The sequence below is a fragment of the Poecilia reticulata genome, chromosome 4 (assembly GCF_904066995.2).
Source record: "Poecilia reticulata chromosome 4, P_reticulata-male-v2, whole genome shotgun sequence".
NCBI classification, from domain to species: domain Eukaryota; kingdom Metazoa; phylum Chordata; class Actinopteri; order Cyprinodontiformes; family Poeciliidae; genus Poecilia; species Poecilia reticulata.
In genome coordinates this window covers 983,287-1,003,070 of record NC_088833.1, presented here as the reverse complement: position 1 = coordinate 1,003,070, position 19,784 = coordinate 983,287, and the positions used below count along the sequence as shown (strand labels likewise).

The 19,784-nt window shown below is 48.7% G+C and overlaps 3 protein-coding genes across 13 annotated transcripts; 2 read left to right on the top strand and 1 right to left on the bottom strand.

Moving 5' to 3' along the window:
• Nucleotides 1-784: 784 nt before the first annotated feature.
• Nucleotides 785-6,839, bottom strand: LOC145551281 (uncharacterized). 9 transcript variants are annotated; one of them, XM_081605803.1, is made up of 4 exons: nt 6,817-6,834; nt 4,140-4,200; nt 3,467-3,920; nt 785-3,290 (listed from the first exon to the last, which is right to left on the bottom strand). In XM_081605803.1, the coding sequence occupies exon 4, from the start codon at nt 3,153-3,155 to the stop codon at nt 2,640-2,642; it is 516 nt and encodes a 171-aa protein (XP_081461929.1). In that variant the 5' UTR covers nt 3,156-3,290; nt 3,467-3,920; nt 4,140-4,200; nt 6,817-6,834; the 3' UTR covers nt 785-2,639. The 9 variants fall into 9 exon arrangements, with proteins under 9 accessions (XP_081461929.1, XP_081461926.1, XP_081461930.1 ...); XM_081605800.1 differs by lacking the exon at nt 6,817-6,834 and adding an exon at nt 6,458-6,769; XM_081605804.1 differs by lacking the exon at nt 6,817-6,834 and adding an exon at nt 6,458-6,769 and having other exon boundaries at nt 3,467-3,824.
• Nucleotides 6,148-13,658, top strand: LOC103463213 (small glutamine rich tetratricopeptide repeat co-chaperone alpha). The gene is made up of 12 exons (XM_008406444.3): nt 6,148-6,266; nt 8,931-9,055; nt 9,139-9,242; nt 9,308-9,398; nt 9,479-9,578; nt 9,649-9,753; nt 10,331-10,466; nt 10,544-10,609; nt 12,441-12,478; nt 12,552-12,827; nt 12,902-13,025; nt 13,275-13,658. The coding sequence occupies exons 2-11, from the start codon at nt 8,956-8,958 to the stop codon at nt 13,011-13,013; spliced, it is 1,128 nt and encodes a 375-aa protein (XP_008404666.2). The 5' UTR covers nt 6,148-6,266; nt 8,931-8,955; the 3' UTR covers nt 13,014-13,025; nt 13,275-13,658.
• Nucleotides 13,659-14,974: 1,316 nt separating this feature from the next.
• LOC103463249 (zinc transporter ZIP3) lies at nt 14,975-19,305 on the top strand. 3 transcript variants are annotated; one of them, XM_081605780.1, is made up of 3 exons: nt 14,975-15,074; nt 16,384-16,677; nt 17,207-19,305. In XM_081605780.1, the coding sequence occupies exons 2-3, from the start codon at nt 16,471-16,473 to the stop codon at nt 17,912-17,914; spliced, it is 915 nt and encodes a 304-aa protein (XP_081461906.1). In that variant the 5' UTR covers nt 14,975-15,074; nt 16,384-16,470; the 3' UTR covers nt 17,915-19,305. The 3 variants fall into 3 exon arrangements, with proteins under 3 accessions (XP_081461906.1, XP_081461908.1, XP_081461907.1); XM_081605782.1 differs by having other exon boundaries at nt 14,995-15,083; XM_081605781.1 differs by lacking the exon at nt 14,975-15,074 and adding an exon at nt 15,091-16,239.
• Nucleotides 19,306-19,784: the final 479 nt, after the last annotated feature.

Sequence of the window (19,784 nt, the reverse complement as noted above, 5' to 3'; positions counted from 1 at the left end):
TGTTTGGTTCTGGTTCTGGATTCAGAGCATACCAGAACCAGAAGACCCATGTAGTCTGGAAGTCATAACAGCAATTCTTTAACGTATTGTCTTATTTTACATGCAAATATCCATCAGATAGCAGAAACATTAAAGTGACAGAAAACCGGATGCTGTTTCTGACACTGGGAGCAGCTCACTGGTTTCTCAGTCAGAAGCTGGTTACAAACTGAGGCGGCTGTTATGACTTCCAGACCTCATGGGTTCTGGTTCTGGTTCTGGTCCGCTCTGAAACCAGAGCTCAGTCATGGTAGATCTGAACTTTGGTTTGAATATGAGAAACTTCAGCCTGACAGGAGGAACCACAGAGCTCTGTTGGGTTAAAGCTCATCTAGTGAAGTCGGGATGTTTTTCCTCCATCAGGATCCAGAGGAATCACCTCAGATGTTGGACTGGATTTTATTTCAGTCATCTGTGAATGTTGCTCCTCATTTTCAACAGCAGAGCTTTAAAGGTTGATAAAGGTTATCATTTTGGAGAAAATCTCATCAACATCAATATTTCTACTAAATAAGAGACGAGAATAAATATCATGTTTGATGGAGGAAAAGCCAATAAAGCTCCTGTTAGGCTCTGCAGCTCAAAGCAAGATGCCAGAGAACACCAAACTATTTTAAAAAAATATTAGACAATTAATTAAATTTCACATAATTATCACGGTAGTAGCCATTTATTTGTTAAATACTAAATGAAATACATTTGTCCTATTTGATGTTTGTGCCGTAAACTCAGACGAACGAGGTCATCAGTCCAAGTTTGTCGTTTATTGAACGTTCAGAAACTACAGCGGCTGTGATGAGCCACAGGTAAACAAAACAACCTGAACAGGTGATCAGCTCTAAACCATGAAGACCTTTTCACACCCGCTGCCGTGGCAACCGCCTGCGTCCCGCAAGCCGAGCAGAGATTACGTTAGAAACAAAACATTCAGTCCGTTACGATATCAGGTTGTCAGGCTTGATGTTTGTCACGATTATTAATCAGCGATTATTAATTTGTTGGTGTATTTATTTAATCTTTAAAAAAGTTAGACGTTTTGGATCTCAGTGAATGTTTTTCTAAGCGCCTCAGGCGTATTGAGCATCTCTGAACTATACCAACTCTGATGAACCTCAAGTCATGTTCAGATGTTCTTTTCTATCAAAAATCTATATGTGCTGTAATATATATTCTATGTAAGAATGGACTAGTCAAAGTCCAGGCCTAAAATGAATGAGAATAACCAGCTGGTCTGGTTTAATCAACCTCCAGGCCAGAGACAGAGATGACCGTCCACCTCGTTTTCAGCTGAATGAATCGTCCGCCTGCTGAAAACACACACCACTCCTCGCCTTGGTTCTGACCCAGACCCTCAAACTGACCCTGCCCTCCTGCCTTACAAAGGTCAGGATCAGGCCGCCCAGCCCACTCGTGATCCCAATGATCAAATTAAAGTCCGATCTTCCATTCTTGTCTTAAGGACCATCTCTGACAAAGCGACATAAACAACTCTGTCCACTGGCCTGAAGCAGCTCTGCTGGGAGCTGTGGGCCACAACACCCTCCTTCATCTGCTTCACCATCACAGACTCTTCCTTTGGTTGGTTTATGCTGCACCTGCAAACTGAGCAAACCCAGAGACCAGTGGAGTCCCTCAGGGGTCACTTCCCTTCTCTTGCCACTGCTACACTGATGACACACAGTTGTGTATCTGTATGTCTGCAGGAGAAGATGTGGATCTGCCACAACTTTCCACAACAGAAAGACGTCCAGGACAGCAGCCATGATGGTCGCCACCCGGCCCCTAGACCTGCCTTCAGTTATCAACATGGACATGCTGCTCCTCACCTCAGAACTACTGATCTAGTGAAGTAAAACCTTCATCCAGAGGCTCACAGCTATTGAGAAGCGATTGCTTCCTGGAGGCGTGTTGAAGTTTTAAATGTACCCAACTGCTAACATTTGTCCGTGATGGATGTAATGTGCCAGTTCGACAATGTGAAGGTTACCGGAAACGAGAGGAGCCGATCGAAACGAAGCGGCTTTTAGTGTTAATTCAACGTTTGGAACCAAAAACGGACTGAACGGCTTCCTTCTCTCCCACTGACTACAGTTAGAAAACAGCTGAAATCAACATCATTCACAACTTCGTCGGATTGCTGATTGGCCCGGTTGAAATTCTACTAGAGGAATCCAGGTCAATCGGACGGAGCACCGAAGGGACGGTTGGATTGAGTACGAAGAAAGTGACCAGGCTAGTTTTGACCCCATGACCCTGTAAAGCAGCCAGACACCATGGAGGACGGAGCCGCCTCTGCTCATCTCTGGAAAGCCTCTCTGATACTTTGAGGAACCAGAAAAAACATCACCTGAATCTTCCACATAGTTTATATTGTTTATGGTTTAACAGTTTTTTTTCACACTTGAAGAGGAAGCAGACACGTCTTTTCTGGCCCCAGAGGAACCAGGTGAACCATAAACGAGGCCTTCAGACAGGAACCAGAGAATCCGATGGTCAGTCGGTGGATGAAGGTCAGGAAGCCTTCACCACTGCAGTTCCTGCAGCTGATCTAGAACCCGACCAGAACCCAAAGACTTATATTGTCCAGATCATCATCATCATCAGTTTCCTCCTGGCAGATCTTCCTCCTTCTGCTCTGAGGTTCCCCCTGAAGGTTCGTCCTCCTGATTCCCTGGAGCTGCGGAGCTTCCAGACTGGAGGTCCTGTGCTGCACCATCAGGGACGGACGGACGGGAAGCCTCGTTCACATGTCCCCTGGTTCCTCTCCGTCTCCTCAGGCCCAGACGCAGCAGGCTGCGGTGGACCGTCCATTCAGACATCTTCTTCTCAGAACCGGCGTTGACCTCCTCGGCAATCTGAGCCACGGTGGCCTTCCGGTTGGACTGGACCAACTGGGCCAGCCGTCGCTCTCCGCTTTCATCGATGAGTCTCCTCCGTCCGTGACCCAGTCTCTGGTTCACCAGCTTCCCCTCTTTGGACCACTTCTGGAAGGTGCTGACCACCGCGGCCCGGGAACATCCGACGATGGATGCTGTCTTGGAGATGCTCTGACCCAGACGGCGCGCCATCACGATCTGACCCTTCTCAAAGTCGCTCAGGTCCTTCCCCTTCCCCATGTGTGGCTGCGGGTAGACGGACCGGACCGCTCCTTATCCACCCCGTCCAGAACCAGGCGCCATGGCAGACCCTCTCCCTGTGTCTGCGGCAGCAGGAAGACTTCCTGATGTTCTGGACGGCTCCAGCTGGACGTTCTGCAGAGAACCAGGAACCACAGATGGAACCAAGAACACTGGATATCTGCTAAATGTCAGGAAAGCAGCGAGAACATTTTCTACAGATTTTGTTGTATCTCTCTTCAAATTCACAAGTTAGCATACATCTCGATGTTTAGTAGCATTGTCTTTAAACTGCATGTCTTGTGTCAAACCTTTTGGGTTTCCTTCCTCAAGCTTCTCTTCATTGTGTACTGGAGTTCTGGTCCACTGCTTCTAATGGAACCGGTAGAACTGGGTCAGGTTTGCAGGCCATCTAAGATCTGTCAACAACTTCTCCATAGGACTGAGATCAGGACTTTGTGACGGCCACAGCAGAACACCGACGTTCCTCTTCTGAAGCCATTTTCTAACCATTCTGCATGATGACGGTTGTTGTCCATCCAGAGTTTTAACTTCCTGCTGACGTCTTTAGATGTTGCCTTAATATTTTCACATTAGGTTCTTTCCTCACGATGCCGTCTAGTGGATGAAGTTCCCCAGTTCCTGCCACAGCTTCCCGTCACGCTGTGACTTTCCCATGGAGTCGAACCAGGAAGCAGAGAGTTCCAGGTGCATCATTACAATACATCCACAGGTAAACGGCTAAATAACTCCGTGTCAGTTCATCTATCAGAGGTTTGTGGAAGACAACCCAAAATATTTGACCCACATCAGACAAATACTGAGCAGATGTATGCAAACGTACAAATAAATGTTCTCACTACATTTATTTTCTGGCATTTATAAAAATAAAGTTTATTCTGATCTAAAACAAGAAAATGTTGTTCTGATTTAACTTTTGGTGTCTTTTACTGGGTTTATGTAAACTTCTGGATCTTTGCTCACCTTCTTCACCATGAGGACAAACCTGGGAGAAAGGTGGCGTCCTGCAGGAACTACGGCATCCCTGCAGGGACAGACAGACAGAAGCGCACTTTACACCAACATCGTCAGAGCAGCGCCTCCCTCTAGTGGCCTGAACAGGTAACTACCTCACACGTTTCACCTGATTGGCAGAACAGGTGAACACAAACTCCTGGAATCGGACCTTGTGTTCATAAGATGGACATTTAGCAGAAACATCCAGAAGACAGCTGGACTTCTGGGGCCTCCAGAAAGCAGAGAATTAGTCCAGCTGACCTCTAAACTCTGAGGACTGTCCTCGTGAGGGACCACAACCACAGCTTCAGCAACACTGTGAGCCGCTGAGGGACACTGTCCCCTTTAGAAGACACATCTGTGTCCAGCCTTCAGCTTCCTGGCTTTAGATGTGGCATCAGTCATTCACCGATATGCTGTGGTTCCTGCAGTGAAGCAGCCCCACAGCATGATGCTGCCACTCCAAGGCTTCACAGGTTGGTGTCCTCAGACTCTTAAAAACGGTCATTAAGGTCAAACACCACAGATCACAGGTCATGTCTCCATTTCTACACCTGATAAATATCTCTAACTCAATTACTGCTGTTTTCTAAAATACATTATAACAATGACTCCATTAATTTGTATAAAACTTATATACAAATGAATGAGATCAATAATATTAAAATATAATATTTACATTTTTTGTTATTTTTCTTACAGATCGCTACATTTTACATGCAGTGTCGCGACGCGCCACCAGGGGGCTTTGCGTTAAATGTCCTTTAAACTGGCTCCACAAAAACGCTCATAAAACTGATATTTACCGTTAAAACTGGAAATGAAGCGCTCCGATTAGATAATAAAGCAAACCCTGAACATTTCAGAGTGATCGCTAGGAGATAAATGGAGACATTTAGGAGGAAAACAGAGCAGCAGAGGAGGCTCCATATTGAACTCACCTCTGAGTAGCAGGAATGTGAAGGGATCTACGGGAGCTCAGGAGGCACAAGAAGAGCGAATCTCCTACTCATAAGCTGTTATAGTTAAACATCCCGAACTACACAAAAAGGGGCTTTAAGTTATTGATTTGATCAGAATTTGTTGAATTGGATATGAATGTGACTTATATTAAAGGAACAGTGCTGATTTTTTATTTTAAACTAAATAAAAAGGCTTCAAAGCATTTACAATAATCTGATTTCCCCCCTTTATTCTGAAAATGTTCATCACAGATTTGAAGATGAAAGATTCCTCTTCCATATTTCTTATCAGTCTGAATTTGTTTGATAAGTTTCATCTTTATAAAAGTAAAATGATGTAAAGGAAATCAATTGTTGACCTCTTCATTTGTCAAACTGTATATTGATACATTCTCAGATTCAGAGAACAAAAACCAATATAGACGAATAAATATTTGTCATATGTGCAATTTAAATGTATTTAGATTTTTTTCTTATTTCAGGTTTTTATCATTTGCTGATTTTTGTTATCTCTTGGATGTGAAATACTGGTTCAATGTTGTAATATTGAAGCTTATTGATCCAGACATCCGTGGTCATAATGTTCTGCCGATAAGGTGAAACATCTGAGGTAGTTATGGGTAAAGTGAAGGATATTGTTTCTCTGGATCAGAACAACCCTGGAAGCCTGTAGCCCTGAGGGCCCAGGTTCTGCACAACCTTTTCCCTCCATACTTTTTCCTTCCACTAAACTTTCTATGAATCACCTTGGATGAGCAGCCAGTTTCTTAAAGGCTTGTGCTTCTTGTGGATTAGTAACTGCAGAATCTTGTGGTTCTGGAGAACAGAACATTTTTACAGTCTTTGGTATAAAAAGGTTTAACTTGTGTTTGTTTAAAGCTTATAATTTAAATTGTAAATTAAAATTAAAATTGAAAAAAGTAAAAAAAAAAAAAGATTTGAATGAAAATGTCATTTTGAATTAAAATATTTACAACTCTGGGTGATTTTTTTAAACCTCTACGTCACGGCGCTTCCGGGTGACGTCATCACTCCGCGGCAGCTCCAGGACTAGCTAGTACAGCGAGGTTACCCAGCGCGGCTGACGTCGGGATTACCTGGCGGTTTTTCACCTGATTCCCGGAGACACCAGGTAGGAACCACCCGCCGCTGTGTTTCCGGCTCTGAACCGGAACCAGAACCGTTTTAGTTTGACGGCAGAACCAGAATTTGATGGGACCGTTAGCTTTTTGGGCGATAGCACTGTGAGCTGGCGTTCGCGCCGAACTCCACCTAAAAACAATAAAAACTCCGTGGGACAGAAAACCGCGACGAATTACGAACCCATTTTGTCCTCCGGTTCAGACATCTGGACCTGCTGCTCGGTTCGGCGCGTATTAGATGGCTCTGGAAGCTTTCAGATGTTCACATCTAGAGGCTCCAGTTTATAGAAGAAAGTTAGCCAACATGGAAACTGGGTCTGGCTCCGAACCGAACTCCTTCAGAAGCGAAACACCTGCAGGTGTCGGTTCTGGTTCAGCTCAGAGCCAGCAGCTGGGTTCTGGATCATTAGCTGGGACCAGATGCTGATCCCGGGCCCGGTGGTGCCAGAACATTCTTACGGCTAATCCCGGTTCGATGTGCGTGACGTGGAGCCCACTCAGAAGAACCACGGAAACAGAAAGAATATCAAATAAACCCACCGAGAGGCAGAGACCTGATGAAACATCCGCTTTTAAAACCCAGCAGACTGAGCGCCTTAGTGCCTTGCTCTGAGGCACATCAACGTAAAGCTGGAATCAAACCCACAACCTTTCAGTTGGAAGATGATTTTTCTCCCCACTGATCTGCCGTGATTCTCCTTTAGATTAAATTTGTTTTGGCATTATTATATTGCTGGGTTTCAGATGACGTAGCACCGACGTCACCCAATGCAGATGGAGGGCCGGAAGTAAATTCAGCCCATTTATTTCTGTTGATCCAGCATCAAAATGCCTGAAATCTGAGTCCTGTACGGTTGTTCCAACCGTTCCAATAGTGAGATGAATGTTATTTTCGTGTTTTGAAGGTAGTTGGTCACAAGGGAGGTAATTTTAAAAAACTTACTGAAAAAAGAGGAGAAAAGTGGATCAACAACCTACAGCTAAAAACAGGAGGTGCAGAAACTAACAATGCCAGTTTGCAGCGCCACTTTCTAACAGGTAACGATCGCATCATTTAAATTTTCAGATGTTTTATTGGACAGTTGCTTAGAAAGACAAGCGTTCATATGTAAGGTAGATATATTATTTTTATGCCTGGTTGTCCTCTGAGTGCTAATGCTGTTAGCAGCTAGCTCAGTGCGAGTCACGGACAGAAAATATGACGTTTATTCAGTGGGACTTTCATACTTAAAAAAAAGCTAAATAAATTAAATATAACCTGCCAGCCATTCAGTGAGCTGTTACTGTTCCAGACCCGAAAAGACCCGAACTCTGAGTTTCTGTAGATCGGAGCGAATCGTTGACCTGAATCCAGCAGCGACTCAACATTAACGTACAAATCCAGCATGAATTTGGTTTACAGAAGCTAAATAAATGATTTACCAGGAGATTAAAGCTCATAAAATAACATGGTTAGCTCGTTGTTAGCATAGCATCGTTATCGTAGACTAATTACTTAAATAGCACAACTCGCTACTCACCCGGCAGAAACAAGTCACATCCATCTAAAGCTGCTTTTGATCCCAAATGTTTGACCCAAAATGAAACTAAATGATTGATTCTCCAGGCTTTTTAAAACTTTCTTCTGGCTCGTCTTATAAAATGAACTCTGCAGCTCCTGGTAGTTAGTTATGTGTTTCGCCTCGATGCCGGTAAATCCTCAAGATTATTAGAGAAATCTTTTTTACCGAGATAATAGATCATATTCTAAATATACGCCTATTTTTTCAAGATGCCTCGTCTGTTCCAGCCTATTTAGGGCGTTAGCTACTGGTTGTGATCCATTTTGCTTTGGGTTTTGAGCCGGAGAAATCCACTTCCGGACCTCCATCTGAATTTCGCACGTCATCCGGGTCACGCGACTGAAACCCAGCAGTGATGACGTCACTTGTGATGTAGGTTGAGTACTGAAGCGTTTAAAGACAGAACACGGTAGTGAGTCCTTGATTAAATGTTCTGTGTTTTTTATGGTCACTTGATTTCCCATCAGGCTTAGCTTCAGGGATCCTCATCTACCGGAGGCCCCGCCCACACAGAAACACTGCTGTAGTTACGCCCCCTCTCCTGTAGGTGGTGCTAAACATAACCAGGAAATTAAATATCATCAAAGTTTCTTCAGAGTCGTTGAAGGTGATCTCCTGTAGAGGAATCTGTCTCTGACATGTTCGGGTTGGTTCATGACCCTGACATGTCAGAGTTCATGTCTCTGACATGTTCGGGTTAGTTCATGACCCTGACATGTCAGAGTTCATGTCTCTGACATGTTCGGGTTAGTTCATGACCCTGACATGAACTAACCCGTCAGTCACGTGAAAACGGAGATGAATTTCTGCAGCTGCTAATCCGCCTGCTATGCTCTGGTCAGGAAGTCAGGCAGAAAGCGCAGGTCAGATCCTTTCTTGAATTTTCTTCAGCTGCAGCTCCAACGTGGAGTCTGTGATCGTTTCTCTGTTTGGGGTCAAAGGTCAGGTTAGAGGTTGGGCTAGCAAGGCAGCATTTACAAAACCCTCTGCTGTTTCCATGGAGACATGTTCCCGTTTGGATCAGCTCGATCCACACCAGTGAACTAACCCGTTAGTCATGTGATGAAGGCGCGTCCTCTGTCCCCTGTCCAGGTGTCCCCCCCACAGAGCGTCCACCATGACGGACAGCAAGCGCCTCGCCTTCTCCATCATCCAGTTCCTCCATGACCAGCTGCAGGCCGGAGACCTGACCTCCGACGCCCAGGAGAGCCTGGAGGGTGAGTCCTGAGCACAGCTGGAACCGGGTCCAGACCGGTTCTGCTCGGGTTCTGCTGCCTGACATCTCCTTGTTGTCTTCTAGTTGCTGTCCAATGTCTGGAGACGGCTTTTGACGTTTCCACGGACGACCAGAGTCTGGCTGTTCCCATGACGCTACCAGAGATCTTCGCCTCGGCCACGGCCAAGGTCAGTTCCTGCTGCCGGAGAAGTCCAGAGGAACCTGATGGTTCTGATGGTTCTGTGTCTTCCAGTTCCCAGCCGAGTCCCACGCCAACAACAACACGGCGCCCAGTTCTTCAACAGAAGAGCAGAAAGCCGAGGCGGAGCGGCTGAAAACTGACGGTGGGTTGAGGTTCAGATGGCGGTTCTGGTTCTGGAGGATCTGTCTCATGCGGATCTGTTTTGTGTTTTCTGCTCTGCAGGGAACGACCAGATGAAGGTGGAAAACTTTGCAGCAGCCGTGGAGTTCTACTCCAAGGCCATCGCCCTGAACCCTCAGAACGCCGTCTACTACTGCAACAGGTGGGCCAGAACCCGGTCCGGCCAGAACTCCAGCCGCCCGGTTCTGACCCATGTCCTGCTGTGGTTTCAGGGCTGCGGCGTACAGCAAGCTGGGGAACTACGCCGGCGCCGTGCAGGACTGTGAACGGGCCATCAGGATCGACCCAAACTACAGCAAGGCGTACGGCCGGATGGGGTGAGACCAACACAAACATCTGAACTGATATTAAGATTTAAAGGATAGTTTACTTTGTAAAAGTGCAAAAACTAAATCTCATGACAACAATCTGATGCTGAGGTGAATCTTTCTGTTGGAGCTCGGTTTACATAACGACCAATTATCCCTGATTGGTTTTAAGTCTGAATAGTGAAGCCCCGCCCCTTTTCCCAGGTTCCACCAAACCTGTGTTCAGACTCTGAGTGGTTCTGATATGTTAGCAGTGAGTTATTTTCCACCGGAGGACGGCCATAGTCACCTTTAAAAGTAAAGTATATTTAACGAAAAATGACCTAAAATTGACGATAAGTGTTTGTATCCTTAACTCAATATCCGTTGGGTACAAAATTATTTCTTGTATTAGTTTTATTTGTTCAATAATGTCAGCAGTTTGGGCCAAATTTAGACTTTCTGCTGATTTATTCAGTTGAATATTATTGAGGAATAACAACTGTCTGTGATTGGCTGGGTTTGTGGCTCATTTATATAAACTTGATCCAGTTTCTCTGCCATGTTTCTTCCTCCTGACTCTCTCTGGTTCTGGTTCTGGTGTCAGTTTGGCGCTGGCCAGCCTCAATAAGCACACGGAGGCAGTGGGTTACTACAGGAAGGCTCTGGAGCTCGACCCGGATAACGACACCTACAAAACCAACATGAAGATCGCCGAGGAGAAGATGGACACGTCCAGCCCGGTAAGAGGAACCGGACCGGGTCCGACCTGGGCCGGTTCTGTCTCCGCTTCATTCTTCTTCTTCTTCTTCTGTTTCAGTCGGCGGCGGGTCTGGGAGGAATCGACCTGGCTGGGTTGCTTAGCAACCCCGGCTTCATGAACATGGTGAGCTCTGACGTAAAGAAATGATCACCTGACCGTCTGCATGCATGAGAGCAGGACGACCATACTGGGTCAGCTGGTTCTGGCCGGGTTTCTGGGGAGATCTGAAAAACAAGACGAGTTCAGCCATTTTGGGAAACGTCTGAATTATTCCTGGAAACGATTCTATGTGCTAGAATAATGTGACACACAGACCCGTTTCTGTGACTGCCTCTAGTCCAGAGGAGGGCCTGGAGCCGGGCCTGGAGCCGGGCCTGGAGGGCTGGAGCCGGGCCTGGATCCGGGCCTGGAGCCGGGCCTGGAGGGCTGGAGTTGGGCCTGGAAGCCTGGAGCCGGGCCTGGAAGCCTGGAGTTGGCCTGGAGGGCCTGGAGACCTGGACTCCTGCTACTTTTAGATGTGTCTCCACTTCAACACACCTGAGTCAAATAATGAGGTCGGAAGTGGAAGACGAGGAGTTCAGGGCTGCAGCCTGTTGATGACGACGAGGATGAAAGATTCATGGTGGTTTTATGAATGAACTGGGGACCATGGCGATGCTCGGCGTTCGTAATCTGAGGGCAGGAGGAGAAAACAGCTGCTGTCTGGAGAACCCAAACCAGAGAACTCTCCTCCTCCTCCTCCTCCTCCTCCTCCTCCTCCTCCTCCTCCTCCGACTCCGACTCCGACTCCGAATCAGTGATAATAAATCTGACTCGGGACAGGATCGGTCGTAGTCACACTACACCAACAGTCAGGTGTCAGAAATCTCACCAAACCTCTCAAGATCACGCGTGAGTTCAGAGTAAACAAACATGGCCGACTGCCAAGAAACCATGGCGACAGTTTGGGAACCTTTTTAACAGAAAAATGATCCACATTTTCTCTGGCTGTTCTCCAACATCCACTGGACTTCCTGCTCCGTCATGGCAGCTGCTTGGTCTGATTGGCTGCGTTCAGGTTTATCATCCAGTAACAGGATGAAGGGGAATATTCCTGATCCTGATCCTGATCCTGATCCTGGACCTGATCCTGATCCTGATCCTGGACCAGATCCTGATCCTGGACCAGATCCTGATCCTGATCCTGGACCAGATCCTGATCCTGGACCAGATCCTGATCCTGATCCTGGACCAGATCCTGATCCTGATCCTGGACCAGATCCTGATCCTGATCCTGGACCAGATCCTGATCCAGATCCTGATCCAGATCCTGGACCAGATCCTGATCCTGGACCAGATCCTGATCCTGATCCTGGACCAGATCCTGATCCTGATCCTGGACCAGATCCTGATCCTGGACCAGATCCTGATCCTGGACCAGATCCTGATCCTGATCCTGGACCAGATCCTGATCCTGGACCAGATCCTGATCCTGATCCTGGACCAGATCCTGATCCTGGACCAGATCCTGATCCTGATCCTGGACCAGATCCTGATCCTGATCCTGGACCAGATCCTGATCCAGATCCTGATCCTGGACCAGATCCTGATCCAGATCCAGATCCTGATCCTGATCCTGGACCAGATCCTGATCCTGGACCAGATCCTGATCCTGGACCAGATCCTGATCCTGATCCTGGACCAGATCCTGATCCTGGACCAGATCCTGATCCTGATCCTGATCCAGATCTGTCTTTAGAGCTGCTTCCTGATTCACAAATACTCAGATATTTATCCTGTCAAAAAGATGAAGCTGGTTTCCTTTTAAAGTGAGGAAGACGAGGAGTGCTTCAGCCTTCATCAGGATAAAAACGGAGCCGGCTCCATGTTGGCTCCATGACATCAGTTTATGAATTTCTGTTGGTAGTGTCATTGAACTGACCTTGAACATTGACTGATGCTGCTCTCTCTGCAGGCGTCGACCCTCATGAACAACCCTCAGGTTCAGCAGCTGTAAGTCTCTCACCTTCATCCCTCCCCCTCCTCCTCCTCTCCATCCCTGATCCGTTTCCATGGTTTCTCTCAGGATGTCCGGGATGATGTCAGGCGCATATGGCATGGGAGCGACAGGAGGCGGAGCTGGAGGAGGTGGGGGGGTCAGCAGCAGCGGAGGGGTTGGCGACAGGGGAGGGGTCGGCGGCAGCGGGGGGGTCAGCGGCAGCGGGGGGGTCAGCGGCAGCGGGGGGGTCAGCGGGGGCGTCGGCGGCAGCGGGGGGGTCGGCGGCGGTGCTGGAGGAGGAGGAGGAGTGGGCGGAGCCTCAGCAGCTCAGGGACCAGCGGATCTGTCCGGCCTCATCCAGGCGTGAGTTCCCGCTCCTTCAGTCAGGCCTGAAGCGCGGCGCTGTTGTTGACTGCAGTGTGTTGCTCGGCCTGCAGGGGGCAGCAGTTCGCCCAGCAGATGCAGCAGCAGAACCCGGAACTCATCGAACAGCTAAGGAGTCAGATCCGCAACCGGACGCCCAGCGCCGGGAACGAGGAGCAGCAGTGACGCTTCTGAACTGTACGCACTGATTATTACTGATCCTTAAGATTTAATTACTTTGAATTAGTCAGCCCCACATCATCATGGTGCCACCACCATACAAGCTAAATATCTACCTTGTTTATTTTGAAGCTACAGATTTACTGAGTTAGTTTGAAACTGACATTTGATGAATAAATAAGGAGAAAACGTCATTAATTCTATTGTTTCTCTTCTAAACGACCCAAATTCCTGCTGCTGGTATCTGATTCTCTCTGTCTCTTGCAGGTTGGACAGGTTTGGTGGAGGCAGCATCTGGTTTGATTTCCTTTCTGATTGGACTGTAAAACTCAAAGGACTTTAAGGAAATGTCTTGTTTTTCAGTAACTGTAATGGCAGCATGAGCGAGTGTCGGCTTTGTTCAGGAACACCAACCCCCCTCTGCTCCCGCGGCTCTGTGTGTGTCTGCAGGGCAGCGTTTCCCACCATCACACCTTCCACAGCTTCACATGTGTTTCATTCCCTGTGAGAGCAGCAGACTGACTGACTGAAGAAGCATCTCTGCCTGTTTCTGGGTCTCTGAGAGGCAGTTTGAGCTCTGGCTCCTCCACCTGGAGCTGCAGGAGCCAGGCTGTTTGACACCTGTATTAAAAAGAGCATCTCACCATTTTACTCCTCCTCTGGTTGTTGTTTCCATGGTAACCGATCAGGCCGGCGGTTCCGGCGTCTCGCTCCTGGTTCGGTGATGACTGCTGGAAGCCAGGATGGAGGAGTTTAAAGATCTGGAGCGAACCTGCAGGTTGATTCGGACGGATCAAACCGTACGGAGGAAGGACTTCATAAAATCTAGATTTCTGTTTGTTGTTTTATCGCCTCGAAACTTAGAAGTACGCTGTTGCTCTTTTCTTTTGGGCAGTTGCTATAATGTGTAACCATGGCAACAATGGAGCCATTTAACCGGAAGCAGGCGACTGACATCTGAACGGCTCAAATAAAATCTAAAGTAAAGTTGCAGTGCAGACCTGAGGACGTTCAACAGGAAGCAGGTCTGATCGTTTCAACACATGGTTTGTTAAAGAGGAGCTGCAAAAGCCCAGGATCTGAACAGCTCTTGGGTTCTGTCTGACCCGGCTGGAGGGTTCTGAATGCCGTGTTTCCGCTCAGCGGCTCCGTTTGGTTCGGTTCTGTAAGTCGTTTTGCGGTCCAGCGTGTTCAGGAAAGTGTTTCGCCATCTTGTCACTATTCCTGTTGTAACTGGACTGCGACGCCAGTGGCTCTGTCTGAACCTGACCTTTGACCTGGGAACTTAATAGAGCCCGGGAATGGAGTGGGTCGGGTCGGTTCAATGGACCACTTTATAAATTGAACCGAACAGAACCATACTGCTCAGCGGAAACGAAGCAAGACTCTTCCTCTGGAGTTTGACCAGCCGGTGTGTTGGCAGGTCACCTGTCTGCAGTTACAGCAGTTCCTTCAAAGAACGCTGCTCAAAAACATAAAGGGAATTTAAACAACACAACACAACTCCAAGGAAATCAAACTGTCCACTTAGGAAGCAACACTGATTGACCCGACGAGGGTCAATCAGTGTTGCTTCCTAAGTGGACAGTTTGATTTCACAGAAGTTTGATTTACTTGGAGTTATATTGTGTTGTTTAAATGTTCCCTTTATGTTTTTGACCAGTGTACTTTCAGCCACATTTTCCAGTTTAGTTCAATCTGCCTGATCAGCAGACGGATGTTCTGAACTCTTTGTCTTGGTTTCATCACTTTGCTGCAGAAAATGTTCCAACTGAAAGAACCAAATTCTGGATCCAGCAGGAAGAAGGCAAGCATTTGATTCTAAATGTTAAAAAAAAAAAAGGTTTTGATAAAAATAATAAAAATGTTGAAGTAAAAACTTCCAGTTCTGCTTTTAATAACAAAAGATGGAACAAAATGATCCGCTTTTAGGTGTAAATACAGAAAAACGCTTTAGAACGTGATTCTACGTCACTAGGAGCCCACCAATCAGTGAGCACGTCGGGTGACGCTGGAGCGGAAGCGTTTTGATGCACCTGCCGGAGCAGAGGACGGATGTTCGAGCAGGTAAACATGGTGAGGTTCTGTTTGGGGTGGACCCGGTTCCTGTGGTTCTAGAGGTGCTCAGAGACCTTCAGTAACTTGGTCCAGAACCGTTGTTCTAACCCAGCGGACCGGTTCCGGGCCGGCCCAGTTGGCTGCTTTAGCTAGCTGCTGCTAGCAGGACAGCTTACCGGAAGTAGGTTGTTGTAGCGTTTTTAATTAATTGGACTTTTTGTTTCTGAACTGAAGAGCAGCAGGGTCTCTGCTCAGGTTCTGGTAAATCCGCTCATTTGGACCAGAACCTGCTGCTGATGGGAACCAAAAAACAGCTGGTTCTGTTCAGAACCATTAACCTGGACCCGGAGCAGAAAGCAACAGAACCGAGCTACTGAACTTTCCTGCTGGGATTAAATCAGAGAGAAACCAGGATGAATATGAATAAATCAGAGAAAACAGGGTAACTCTGGGTTAAAGGTGCAGTATGGACTCTTTATAAAAGAATATCTTCTCCCCTCCTCCCGGTGGGACCTGAACTCACCAGGGAGGCGTCCAGGAGGCATCCTGACCAGATGCCCGAGCCTCAACTGGCTCCTCTCGACGTGGAGGAGCAGCGGCTCTACTCTGAGTCCCTCCCGGATGACCGAGCTTCTCTCTCTAAGGGAGAGCCCAGCCACCCTGCGGAGGAGGAAACCCATTTCGGCCGCTTGTACCCGTGATCTCGTTCTTTCGGTCATGACCCAAAGCTCATCACCATAGATGAGGGTGGGAACGTAGATCGACCGGTAAATCGAGAGCTTCGCTTTTTACCGGTACCGCGCCCCCTTCACGGCAGGCGCTGCCCCAATCCACCTGCTTTGTCAGATTATCTATGAGACAGATAATCTGAAAAAATCTCCCAGTGGTAACTACAAACAACCAATCAGAGCCAGGAGGAGCGTCTTGGCGCTGTCAATCACTCTCTGCTTGGTGCTGCTGTTCCCCCATTTGTAGCCTGTCCTGGATACCAGGCTCGTCGGCATGGTTACAATGATGGCGGATAAATGGTTTTCCTGTAACAGTAAGTTGTTTCTCCTCCATTAGCATATTGAGCAGTGAGTAAAGGTGAACTTAACCAGTCAATTCACTTCTTCCTTGTTTTGGACATGAAGGGCAGGAAATACATCACTTCCTGTTTCTGTGGATCTTTGAGGTGAATCAGTATAAAAAAAATTTAAAGAATAAATGAATTTAACGGATTATTATTTAATGGAAACTTTCAGGTTGTGCTTCAGTTTAGCCCCATTTGTTCTGGTTGTAACCCAGTAATAAGCTGCTGTGTTTGTTTCTCCACCAGTGGAACCAGTAGAGACGCTGCAGCTCCTCCACGCCCACCACACAGGAAGTGATGTCACTGTGCTGCTGGTAGCGTCTGTAGCTCAGGATGCAGCTCCTGGTGGTGAAGCTGCTGGGCCTGCTGGGCCTGACCTCGCTGATGCTGGCCGGCATCCTGCTGCCGGTGCGCCTCCTGCTGGCCGACAGCGAGAAGGCGGGGCGCTACCACCGGGGCCTGGCGCTCGGAAACTGCTTCGGAGGAGGCGTGTTCCTGGCAACGTGCTTCAACGCTCTGCTGCCGGCCGTCAGAGACAAGGTACACACACACACACACACAGACAAACACACACACACACACAGGAGGAAACGGTTTCATAAGCAGCTGATTTCAGGAACATCTTTAAAGGGACGGTGTTTTCCAGGCATTTTAAGGCACCATCAGGTTTCTATTTTACCTTCAGCTGTTATAGAAATACTATGTATATCAAATATGACTTCAATATTTAACGCCTTGAAATTGGGCATCTGTCCCTTTAAGAACTCCTGCTCTTTCTGAAGCTCCGCCTTCAGGAAGTCGTCACAGCAACATTCCTAATAAAGCTAGTTTTGTTTTTTGACATTAATGCAAGTTTTTCAAGACAATAAATCAAAATTGTAGTCCTGCTGAGAGATTTTCACCATAAATGCTGAAGACACAGAAACGGTTCCTCTGACTTCACAAACATCAGAAATCAGCTGGAGTTCAGCCTCGACTCTTTACTGTTTTCTCCAGTGTGTGATCCACAAATACCTTTGAAAACATGACTAATTGTAGTGAGTGGTAAAAATGGCCCCTCCCCCTGCAGGCGGCCGGCGTCCTGCAGCAGCTGCAGGTCAGCGGCGACTACCCTCTGGCTGAGACCATGATGATGATGGGCTTCTTCATCATGCTGTTTGTGGAGCAGGCAGTCCTGACCTTCAGGAAGGAGAAGCCGTCCTTCATCGCCCTGGAGACGTTCAACGCCGGCGGATCGGAACCCGGCAGCGACTCGGAGTACGACGCCCCCTTCCTGGGTGGCGGCCATCGCCACGGACACTTTGGACCGGGCCAGCTGGCGGGGGCGGGGCCTCTGCGGCTGGCCGGCCTGGTTCTGGCGCTGTCGGCCCACTCGCTGTTCGAAGGCGTGGCGCTGGGCCTGCAGGAGGACGGCGCCAAGCTGGGCGGCCTTCTGCTGGGCGTGGCCGTCCACGAGACGCTGGCCGCCGCCGCGCTAGGCGTCAGCGTGGCCAAGGCGGCGCTCGGCATGAAGGACGCCGCCAAGCTGGCCGCCGCCGTCGCCATGACGATCCCCCTGGGCGCGGCGGCGGGGATGGGCGTGCAGGCGGCGCGGACGCTGGCGGCCGGCTTGGCTTCGCTGCTGCTGCAGGGCCTCGCCGCCGGGACCTTCCTCTTCGTCACCTTCATGGAGGTCCTGAGTCCGGAGCTGGAGCAGAGGAACGACCGCCTGCTCAAGGTGCTCTGCCTCGTCCTGGGCTACGCCGCGCTCGCCGCGCTGCTGCTCGTCAGGTGGTGACGGCAGGGCGGAGCCTCCGGGATGGGGCGGGGCCTCTGGGATGGGGCGGGGCCTCTGGAAAGGGGCGGGGTCTCAGATAGGGGCGGGGTCTCTCTGCTCTCTCCAATCGCTGTGGAGAGCAGGAACTACGACTTGAATAAGAGACTTAAAGAGGGAACTCCTATCCCTGACCTTTGACCCCTTCCCATACGACCTGCAGGTGTTTGCTGCTCTTATTGCATGGCGCCTGCTTCCTCCTGCAGGGGGCGCCGGGCGGTGAGCCCACACATGTTCTGCTGTACAGTCGACTATCTGTGTGGTCGTCCTGTGATCAGAAGGTTGTAGGTTCGATTCCGGCTTCCTCCTGTTCCACTTGACCCCAAACTGCCTACCGATCTGTGTATGAATGTGTGAGTGTGAATGGGTGAATGTGGCTCTAGTGTAAAGCGCTGAGTGGTCAGATTGACTGGAAAGGCTCTGTAAGTTCAGACCATTTAGTTCTGATCCCTGAACCTCGTCTGGCAGGCTCAGAACCGTTCTACAGGTTCTGGATCAGAACCGGTTCCATACCTGAACCAGAACCCGAACACCCTCACCATCAGAACCAAGACCTCCACCCTCTGTGACATCACTTCCTGTTGTGCCTCCTGTAGATCTGTTCGGGTTCTGGTTCAGACTGTGATGTGTGAAGTAAATGGATCAGAACCAGGAACCAGACTGTGATGTGTGACCTGTCGGAACCCGGAGGTCCGGTCAGACTCTGTTTAATCCAGACATGATCTCTGGTCATGTTGAGATCAGCAGAATAATCTGTTGAAGGTTCTGATTGAAGTTCCGGGTGTTTTAACAGAACTGAACTGATTTATTTAAAGGTCCAGTATCTTGTAAATCATCTGTTTTTATCATGTTACATTATTATTCCCTGCAGTTCTTTCATGTTTGAGGAATCCTTGCATCTCCATGGCAACCATCCAGCTGTTAGAAACGCCTGGTAGACCTAGCCCCGCCTTCAAGGTGAAGCTCCTCCCCCTCTCAGCTCCTTCAGACTAGCCAGCAGCAATTAGTTGAGCTCAGAGCAGCGCTGGTAGAAACGTTAAGGGGTTAATAGAGGAGCCATGTTGGGACGACTTCCTGGAGGCGGAGCTTCAGGAAGAGACAGGGACCCAATTTCAAGATATGAAATCAGAAAGTAAAAGTCATATTTGACATGTAAAGGATTTTTATAACAATTGAAGGTAACAGAGTTAAAATCTGTCTGAGGAAGATGCTGATGGTCAGCAGGTCCAGTTCCTCTGGTCACCATGCAGAGCATCAGGGCTGAAGCTGAACAGCAGAACCAAATCACCCGTTTCTGTTTCTATATTCACTATAAAATGAAACTTTAATAAAACTTTAACGTTAACAGATGAGAATGTTGTCATGTTTTGTGTTTTTTACATGTTTCTACATCAAACTGCTTCACCAAACCCTGCAGTTTTCTAACGGTCATCCAGGACAACACTCAGGTGGAGGGCTGTGAACGGCCCGGGGCCGCATTCTGGACCCCAGACTGGGCCCACTCTGACCCCACTCTGGCCCCACTTTGACCCCACTCTGGCCCCAGACTGGGCCCACTTTGACCCCAGACTGGGCCCACTTTGACCCCACTCTGGCCCCAGACTGGGCCCACTTTGACCCCACTCTGACCCCAGACTGGGCCCACTTTGACCCCACTCTGGACCCCCCTCTGGGCCCACTTTGACCCCACTCTGGCCCCACTTTGACCCCACTCTGGCCCCAGACTGGGCCCACTTTGACCCCAGACTGGGCCCACTTTGACCCCACTCTGACCCCAGACTGGGCCCACTTTGAACCCACTCTGACCCCAGACTGGGCCCACTTTGACCCCACT